Source organism: Nymphaea colorata, unplaced genomic scaffold (assembly GCF_008831285.2).
Source record: "Nymphaea colorata isolate Beijing-Zhang1983 unplaced genomic scaffold, ASM883128v2 scaffold0486, whole genome shotgun sequence".
NCBI lineage: Eukaryota > Viridiplantae > Streptophyta > Magnoliopsida > Nymphaeales > Nymphaeaceae > Nymphaea > Nymphaea colorata.
Genome location: NW_022204992.1, coordinates 36,306 through 46,013, shown reverse-complemented (window position 1 = coordinate 46,013; position 9,708 = coordinate 36,306). Strand labels below are relative to the sequence as shown.

At 49.1% G+C, this 9,708-nt stretch overlaps 1 protein-coding gene across 1 annotated transcript; it reads right to left on the bottom strand.

Moving 5' to 3' along the window:
- Positions 1-5,752: 5,752 nt before the first annotated feature.
- On the bottom strand, positions 5,753-7,175 carry LOC116245060 (serine carboxypeptidase-like 48). The gene is made up of 4 exons (XM_031616791.1): positions 6,539-7,175; positions 6,415-6,494; positions 5,980-6,327; positions 5,753-5,905 (listed from the first exon to the last, which is right to left on the bottom strand). The coding sequence occupies exons 1-4, from the start codon at positions 7,173-7,175 to the stop codon at positions 5,753-5,755; spliced, it is 1,218 nt and encodes a 405-aa protein (XP_031472651.1).
- Between the last annotated feature and the right edge of the window lie 2,533 nt (positions 7,176-9,708).

Genomic DNA, 9,708 nt, shown 5'->3' with positions numbered 1-9,708 from the left:
TAACGGCAACCTGATAAACCAGGCCCGTCCCCACCTCGCCCTCCAGGGATACGCCTTCCTCTCCTTCCCCATGCACCAGCTCATCCACAACCCCAAAATCCCCTCCAGATCAACCTACGCCCTGCAAGTGCAACCTCCAGAAGGCCTACCCTGCGGAATAACTCCTCACCATCCCCATATCCGATGCTGAGCCGCTAGCCGAGGGGGAATCTTACGATATCTATAGCTTTTAGACCTTGGCCAAATGCGCACCCCACATACTCAACAGCTCCATCCTCGGGGTCGACCTTGAGGGGCGGTTGAGGAGGGGCGGCTTCGTGGAAATGGTGCAACTGAACAACGGACGCAATACCTTCCTCATCGATATTTGGCACATGAACGAGCTGGGAGATTTCTAGGCCTTCTGGCTGGCGAGGAAGGTGCTCAGGAACGTAATGGTGGATGAGAATATCGTTAAGATCTTCCACGATTGCAGGCACGACTCTATCGGCCTGCACTAGATGCTGGAGACCTGCATCGTCAATGTCTTCGATACCAGTGCCACAGAGACGCTGATTGGCCAACTGCAGGCCTATTAGAAACTCTGGAAGGAGGCCGAACTGGGTGGCAAAGAGGGTACTGATATCAAGAAGGAGCAATAGCGTTTGTTGGGCGCAGCGAAGCAGGTGATATCGCAATGCGCGAGCGTGCGTACTCCGGGTCTAAACGAGATCTTCCAGCGTTACTAGGCCTCGCACGGTATAAACAAGAACAAGGACAAGTACCACAAGATGTGGTCGAAGGGGATTTCTCCTTCTTCTGCAAGAGGCCCATCGACCCAGACTACCGCGAGTACTGCATTCGAGACGTCTTGGATTTGCCATAGGTCTACGAGAAGATGCTGGCAGGCTGGAGGGGGATGCTGAAGGATTGGCCTATTGGATTAGTGCGGAGTATGCCAAGCAGGGATTCTAGGCCTTGGAGGAAGAGGAGAAGGAAAAGTGAGCCAGCAGTAATCATGATTACGGTGTGTATAATGCGTGCATTGTATTGTCTGTGTGTTGGCTCGTGGATTTGTCCGGTGGTACGTTTATTGTTCTTTTTATTCTGCGCAATAAATAAATTAAATTTGAGTTCCTGCATATATTATTAATGATGAAATCCTTGCTGGTTCTTCTTCTCTTCTCCGTCTCGGTCCTCTGCGGGCTGAGTCTGGGGGATATCGACGACAGTTCGCTGGGGCCTCTTCTGAGTGGGGAGTGGCAGGCCCTGCTGCCCGATTAGGTGCAGGCCACCAGGAATAACTTGATCAAGTTGCTCACGCCCGCACCCGCAGCGCAACCGCAGCATGCCCTAACCAGTCATAGACGATACCGTCTTGCTCGACATGAAAAGGAGTTTTGATCTGGATATTTTATATACCAAAGCATTGCGGGAAAGGGGCTGAAAGGTTTGGGATTATTTAGCGTGAGCGTGGAGATATTTGGGAAAGAGGGGATGAGATGGGGGGTATGTGATGGTTTGAGCAAAATGCTAAAAACGTTTAACTCAAAAATCTGAAAAGCTCCAGAAGGATGATTTTACTGGTAAAAGGCAAAAGATGAGCTTATGCATTCTTAGCTGGTGATTCCATATCTCGGTTCCTGGAGAGGTATATTTGTTTGCATCCCACAGGGATTATTATAACTTTCTCCCATCGAATTATATTAAAAATGGGAGTCTATTTCTTCCAAACTAGTTCCCCCTTCCCCATCCTCTTAAAATCCCCCGCGGGGGTCTTTTTGGATAGGCCCTTCTTTCATATCCTTGAAAATATTCTAACTTCGGAAATAGAAGAATGAAGTTATCACTTAAAAAATGATAATGTTCCAACTATAAAAAGATGCAAGTATGCCCACAAGTATTCAGGGATTCATCCCTCTGTATGTGAGACCTGTTACTTTGGATAATTTCATGGCGAAAATAATAGCCCAACCCTGTTCATTCCTGCGTATCCCTCTGCTCATCCATAAAAAATCTGCTCTTCTGGCCCTCCCTGGGCAATCTCTGCGATTGCAGGGTAAGTCTTGCGGTTCCCGAGGAGGGAAGGTTGGCAAGTGGCGCATCTTTTTCGATTCGTTTAGAATATTATAATGTAGAAGAAAGCCGAAAAACCTGGCAAGCTTTAAGTAGCCGTCAAGGACTTTGAATACCTAACCGTACTGGGCGAGGGTACTCCACTCATAATGCAGGTTCCTTCGGACGCGTCCGGCTGGTCAAGAAGAAGGCCACGGGGAAGTACTCCTGCGTGAAGATCATGAAGAAGGAGGAGCTCATCAAATCGCAGCAGGTCGACCACATCGCCAACGAGTACCGCATCCTCAGCTCCATCTCGCATCCCTTCATCGTACCCCCCATGACATCCAGGTTGGCTTCGAGGGACTCGCGCAAAACTCCAGACAGCTCTACATGTTCCTCGAGTACGTCCCCGGCGGGGAGCTCTTCACCCACTTGCGGGAGTAAGGCATGTTCTAGCCTCACAAGGCAGCGTACGTTAGTTCCTATGCAGTTTCTACGCGGCGCACATCGTTTCTATTTTCGAGCACCTTCACTCGCGCAACATAATCTACCGCGACCTGAAGCCCGAGAACATCCTGATCGGCGTCGACGGCTACCTCAAGCTCACCGACTTCGGCTTCGCCAAGATCATCGAGAACCGCACCTTCACCCTCTGCGGCACTCCGGAGTACCTCGCTCCCTAGATCCTGCAGAACCAGGGCCACGGCAAGCCAGTGGACTGGTGGACCTTGGGCGTGCTAATCTACGAGATGATCGCTGGGATTGATCCCTTCGCTGACGACGATCCGCTGGTGATCTACCAGAACATCCTCAAGGGGAAGCTGCACTTCCCCAAGGGCTTCGACAACGATGCGAAGTCGCTGGTGCGTCACTTGTGGTGAACGACCTGACCAAGCGGTACGGCAACTTGAAGAACGGTACTTTTAATCTTATGCAGGGGTGAGTGATATAAAGAACCACCGTTACTTGAACAGTATCAATTTCACGACGCTGCTGGCGAAGAAGATCAGTCCTCCGTTTAGGCCGGTGGTGAAGGGCGCCAGCGATACTTCTAACTTCTCCACGTATAATGAAAGCACCAACGAGGGCGCAGAGATTAAGCCCAGTGAGGACCCCTTCCTCAAGTGGGAGTGATTCATACCTACTCATATCATACATACATATAAATAATCTTTTGGGGGTGAGGATGGGATAGGGATGGGATGGGGATGGTGGGATGGCTTGGGATAGAACTGCAGTGTAAAAGATCAAACAAGAAGGATATTTTATCCTATTCCCATTAATACTTTTTATATTTTTTGTGTTTAAGTATACTATGATGGTGACGCATATATCTATCCTCCTTGTACATCAATCCCATCATCGATTATACAATCCTCCTCTGAGCGGTTTCACCAATCTGCTCTTGACCGATACCACATCGTCCATGTAGTCGTAGGCGTTGATCCCCTCCAAATTGTCCTCCAGTCTGTCCATCTCCTTCTGCAGTCTGGCGATTTCCTCGTCCTTCTTCCTCAGGTTGCGTCTAGTACCCAAGAGTTACTCGTACAATTGGCATCGGCCTTCCAGTGGGTTTGCAGGCTCATCATGGCGTTGTACTCGTCAAAGATGAGGCCGACCTTGCGCTAGAGCTCCATGATCTTCTCGTTGTCCTTCTGCGCCCTGCTCTCCTCCCTCCTGCGGGTCTCCTCCGCCTGCGATTCGAAGGATTGGCTTTCGCTGGCTGCTTCCTGCAGTTGGTGGTTCAACCTTTCCTTCTCGGCCTGCCAGTATTCGATGCAGCTCGTTCCCTCTTGGACTGTCCTTTGGTACCAGTGTGACTCTTTCACGGCCTATTCTATCTTTTTCTGCGTTTCGGCGTCTAGGTTTCCCAAGATCTATGCGTATACCATTTTGATGAGGTAGGCGTTGGTGGTGAGTGACTTATCGCTGAGGATGAGTCTCCTCTGTTTGTCTTCGAGTTGGTCCTTGAGTTCTATGTTTTCGGTGAGGATGGAGGTGAGGTGGTCTCTGAGGTCGTGGTACTCTCGCTTGAGGTGGTAGTACTTGTCCATCTAGGATTTTAGCTGCGATTGGCTGCAGGAGAGCTACAGCTAGAGGATCTTGATTCGCTGCTAGAATTAGTCACTGCTGGATTTTAATTGCTATTATAGTTAGGAGATTTTTAGAAGGGATTATTGGGAGGATTTGGAAGAGGGGGATGGGGGTGGAAGGGGAAAGGGATTCAATGTCGTCGTTATTAAGGTTGTCGTTTTGGGTGGAAATTTATTACTTCTATTTTTCGCTTATGCTATGCGTCTATTTTTCTTACTATTACTGTACTTCCTATTCCTTAACGTTCATAAATGCCGGTAATTCCGCTTTGAGCGTACCCTTAATATAATTCTCTAGGCATTTGATCCGTGTATCTTTCTCGCCAATCTCTCCTCCAATTTCTCTTTGATCTTTATCAGTTCCTGCACGGTCAGTTCGCGATTGATCTTCGGTTTGTTTTTCACCTTCTGCGCGTTCTAGCCGAAGCGAAGGGTGGAGATGGTTTCTGCGAGGTGCATTTAATGGGGGGAACAAGTGACGATCAGAGTTGTCTTGGAGTTGCCTCCGAGAGACTCCGGAGGATCTTGGTTAGCTTGGAGTTGCGGTATGGGACGTGGCCCTGTCCCTTGCGCTCGGATAGGGCCTTGATTACGTTGCCCAGGTTGGTCAAGCTGAGGTTGATCTTCTTTGCCTCCTCCAAGACCTTACCCTCAGCACCCGTCTTTGAGATTTTTCAGAACCGGCCAGATCGATCAGGAAAAGTCTGCTGGTCTTGGAGGGCCGTCTGGTAGAGCGGTTTGCGACAGTACTAACTGTATATGAGATGCGAGCGTGAGGAATGTTCGTTCATCTTGGTGGCGCAGGTGATCCTATTCCTCTGTCCCTGCGCAATCACCCTCTCAGCTCTCCTCCTCGGTCACATACCTCTCGGTTAGATTCTATATGTAGTAGCCCTGCTTGCCCTCGCGGATCGAAAGGTCGCTCTTCGACACGTCCAGCAGGTCTCGGATCTTCTAGCAATACAGTTAAAAGATGAAAGCTTCAGCTTGAACTCGATGTTCTCGGGGGATTTTTAGATTGCTAGGAACAGACGTTATATCTGGATAGACTCACGAGTACCATTCTGGGCATGATGCCTCGTCCGCTATCGCTGGCCTCGTATCCTTGCATGGTGTGTGTCTTTCCTGAGCTGGTTTGTCCATAGGCCATAATGGTGCCGTGGAATCCGTCGAGGATGTTGTTGAGGACGGGTTCTCCTACTTTTTCGAAGACTTATTCTTGTGTGCTGGTGAGGTCGAAGACGTGATCGTAGAGGAAGACTGCTTCGCTCTTGGTGTCCTTGATGGCGAGGTGGGTGCCTTTGGAGATGCGGTGGAGGAGGGTGGGATTGTTGGCCATTTATGCGGAGTTGAAGGGGCGGAACCTGCAGAAGACTTTGATGTTTCCTTCGCTTTTCATATTGGGAATATTATGTTTATATAGACTGACAATTATAATATTTTGAATATCACTTGGGTGAGGGTTGCAGTCATTTGTATGAAAACCAAATTATACTCAAGCATCTCATCATATTGCACTACCATCTGATACAACTATCTATCCATCACCCCATCCCACCATTTATCATACCATCCATCCAATCCATAGATATGACATCCGAGTGCCATCCAAATCATGCTAATCACAGTGACCTCTTCACGAAGCTCTTCACCATCTCCAGGGAGTTCTCGCCCTGGTCCATCGGCACCAAATGTCCAGCGTCGTTCACAGTCCTCAACTCCAGATTGCCGACGATCTTGTAGAAACCCGCCACCTTGTCCTTCACCTTCCAAGGCTGAAGCAGAGTGTCTCTGAATAGATGAATGGTTACCTGAACTCGTCGGCCTTGGCGTAGTGCAGCATCTCCACCCACTTGAAGGTTCCTGGGGTTTCGACGATCAGATCGTTCTGGCCGTTATAGATGAGGACGTTGACCTTGGCTTCGAGGAGCATTTCGACCAGGTGTACATACTGGTACATGAAATCTGCGTAGAGGGCTTCATAGACGTTGCCGCTCTGTTTTCCGAAGGTGACTCCATCGTTGAGGGCGAACCTCTTCTTGTTGTCTGGGCTTTCGAGGAAGGAGGCGATGAGTTCGACGGGGTATTCCCTGTACTTGGTGATGTCGTAGACGTTGACTCCTCCGCTCATGTTGACGATGAGGTCGAGGGCGAGGTCGAAGGTGTCGTGGAGGTCCACCCACTGTCGGAAGCGCTCCTGGTAGGTTGCGTTGAGGATCACGTGCTAGATTGTTGAACGCTATTGGTAGTCGATTAGGCCCAGGTTGAAGGCGTATTCACCCACTTGGGTCAGGATGTGATAAGGATGAGTGAACCCATCACCAATAGCAACTCCCTTAAGTCCGGTCAAAAATCCTTTATTTTCTGTTTCCTCATACTTGATCTTTTGTCCGATGGCGGGAGCATACTTTCCGGCATAGCTCTCTCCGAACACGAAGAGGGGATGCGCTCCGGTGATTCCGACTTGTTAAAGCATCCGTTGGGGTTCTGGTAAAGTTCCTTGAGGGCGTAGTAGAAATCGTTGGCAACGTCGGTCATGTTCTTGCAGTAGGGGCTTGGGTGCTGCGGGTCGGCATAGGAGAGGCCGGTACCCACTGGCTGATCAACGAAGATGACGTTGTACTCCTTGACCCAGGTGTAGTTGTTCTTGACGATCTCGTAGGGGGCCATGGCGGCGGGCCTGACGAAGTGGGGTCCGAGTTCCATGAAGTTGCCGAGCTGGCTGGAGGAGCCGGGGCCGCCGTTGAGCCAGATGATGGTGGGGAAGTTCTTGAGCGTGGCCTTGCTGGCTCCCTCCTTACCGTAGAAAATAAAGCCGAGACCTGAACCGGCCTTGTTGACGTTCAGGTAGCCGCTCATCACCACGCCGTTGTGGCTGTACGGTGGAACACTAAGATCAACATCAGTGCAAGAGGTCTGTAGATAGACGGCCTGTGTGTTTTCGTCGTCGAGTAGTTGGTCTCGCACGTTGATTCCCTTCTTCTCCCAGAAGGAGGAGGTGTACAGCGATTGCACCGCAGCCAGGAGCAGCAGGGCAACAATCATCGATTTTATCATTTTGGTGATCAAAAAACTATTATTGGATTCGAATCATATATCAAGCTAAATACTTAGATATGATAGCAAGATTAAATGGGGATTATTGGGAGGAGGATATAGATGGGATGGGCGTTGGGTATAGATGGGGGTATGGATGGGGATCATATCATGAGATGGAGAGCATGGCTTCAACTGATTCCAAACTGTCATCCTGCACGAGTGAGTCGCTCATTGCCTGGCTGCAGTAGTGTCGGCTATTGCATCCGATGGAGCTGAGTTCCATCTAGTCAAGCAGGGCCTGTGCGTCGTCCTTACGCTTCAGGATGGCGGTCTTTTCGATGGCTGTCCTATCGGTCTTGTCCTGGGTCCTATCGGCCTTGTCCTGGGTTATCTCTTCCGTCTATTCCTACGTTTAGAAGATTTAGGAGAAAAACTTGCCTAGCAGGAATCAAGATTGGGTAGGTTTGTTGCTAAAGATCCTCCTAGTCTGTCGTTGGCTAGTCGTTGTATTATTTTAGATCCTTCTATGGCGGGATGGAAAGGGATGGGGCTATGGAGGGAAGATCTCCGATATTTTTGAGAAACTGGGAAAATGAAGGCAATTTCCACTTCTCCATCTTGTCCAAATCGCTCTTCCTCTTCTCCAATCCCCATCTCCCTATTGATATCCAGTGCCTTGGTGATAGCAGTGAAGATATGGCTTTCTTGTTGAATTGCTCAATGGTTTGGGTGAGGAAAATCTCCTTTCCCTTTTATTTAATCACCATGATTCCCAGTTCCCTTCCATGGTATGATGCCTTTGCTATTCTGGTCTGGTTTTCCCTATGTCATAGGACACCGCTGGGACAATGAGCGTGAAATGCCAGAAATTGGCAAAGGTTCTCTTGAGATCCATCCTGTGCGAGCTCTGCGGGGGCAATTCTTTGATCAATCTGGAGATCTTGGCTAGGGAATTGCCGACAAAGCTCACCATTGCCCTTTTCAACTGGTTGATGAAGGGCCGGAAGAGGCTCTCTCTTGCTCCGAACCTCCACTAGCTTTCATCGTAGAATCTCAACTTGTTGTAGATCATGATGAACCGCTTATAGACCAGGATCTGCTGCAGAAGCTGCACTTTGCATCTGGAGGGAAAGTACTAAACGATAGCTTACAGGTTCTTGATGAGGTCGTAGGTGGAGAAGAGAGTCTTGAGGAGCGATTTCGTCAGCGTGGACTCAGCGTTGTGGAAGTTTTGGTAGAGCTGGTTGCTTTCCTGCAGCCTGGCGAAGTCTATCCCTGCAAATCCTTCGTACTCCTCGCAGAGCTCTTTCAGCCTTAGGTATATAAGCTCCAAAACCTTTGATAATCTTTCTGGAAATCATCCAGTTCCTCTCCTTTTGCAAACACATTCCTCACAGCCCCACCACCGCGCTTCTGTACTTCTCTCCGTAGATCAGGCAAACATCTAGCAATTTGCACGTATCCAGGTACCATCCGTTCATGAGGATGATCTTTTGCTATGAGGTGGAGGCGAGACTGATCCGCTTGAGGACCATTAGGATAGTCTCTTTGAAGGTTTCCCAATAACCCACGAGGAGCGTTACCTTTTGAGGGAGTTTTGGGAAGTTACGTGAAGATTAGATACGATTTCGTGAGAATACCTCGAGGCAGCTTTCGAGACAGGCCCTGAGTCTGAACTTGGGGGCTCTGTTCTAATCGATTGCGTCTTTCTCCTTGGAGTCGCCATCCTCCATATTTTCCTGCATCTGCAATGCTAAAAAAATTGTTCACTTCTCAACATCAGCAGCGCTGCCATTCCTTTCACTATCCTGCGGCACGAGTAGTAATGTTGTTCCTTATCCCTCGGGGGTGCGTAATCAAGCTCGTCTTCGACCGTCAGCAAATGATACTCGTGGAGTTTAACTTGTCTATGAGGGCTTGCTGGTCGTAGGTTTTGGACGGTTTTTTCTTGAAGTCGTACATTAATGCTTTTTTGGGGCCTCACCCACCATCTTATTAACTTATCCCAAATCTATATACAGCTGGGAAGTTGCCTCCTATGCACTTATACACTTCCCATCTCTCACAGTTATTACTTATATCTTATTGTTGTATTTGCCTTTCTCCTTTTTGTTCGCCCTTCCTTTCCCATGTATATATTCATGCAGTTCTGATATACTACAAACGGTTAGAGAAGTAAATAAGAGAATTGATCATTTGACTCTGCAGCGGTGGTCTTCGGGCATCCGGTGTTTGAGGCAGACCTTATGCTGGCACTTCCCGCAGAGGTAGGAGTTGAGTTCTGTGAGTTTGGCGTGGCAGTGGGTGCCTGTGCAGGTCGGTTGGACGTGGAAATTCTTCTGGAAGTCTCTCTGGCAATCGAGGGCCTCGTGGATGCTGAAATTCTACTCGACGGTTAGGGAGGGATTGAGGGAGAGGGTCTTGTTGCAGAGGGGGCAGACGTAACCTTTTTGTATTACTTTTCGTATTGGGGGCATTTGTGGGACTCGATTGAGCTGTGGTCGGCGCAGAAGATCTTGGAACAGTATTTGCACTTGAC

Coding starts and splice junctions, on each gene's coding strand:
- LOC116245060 (XM_031616791.1), bottom strand. CDS start 7,175: ATGATTGTTGCCCTGCTGCTCCTGGCTGCGGTGCAATCGCTGTACACC. Junction 6,328..6,414: donor CTTATCACATCCTGACCCAA/GTGGGTGAATAC, acceptor GCAACCTACCAG/GAGCGCTTCCGACAGTGGGT. Junction 5,906..5,979: donor CCCCAGGAACCTTCAAGTGG/GTGGAGATGCTG, acceptor ACTCTGCTTCAG/CCTTGGAAGGTGAAGGACAA.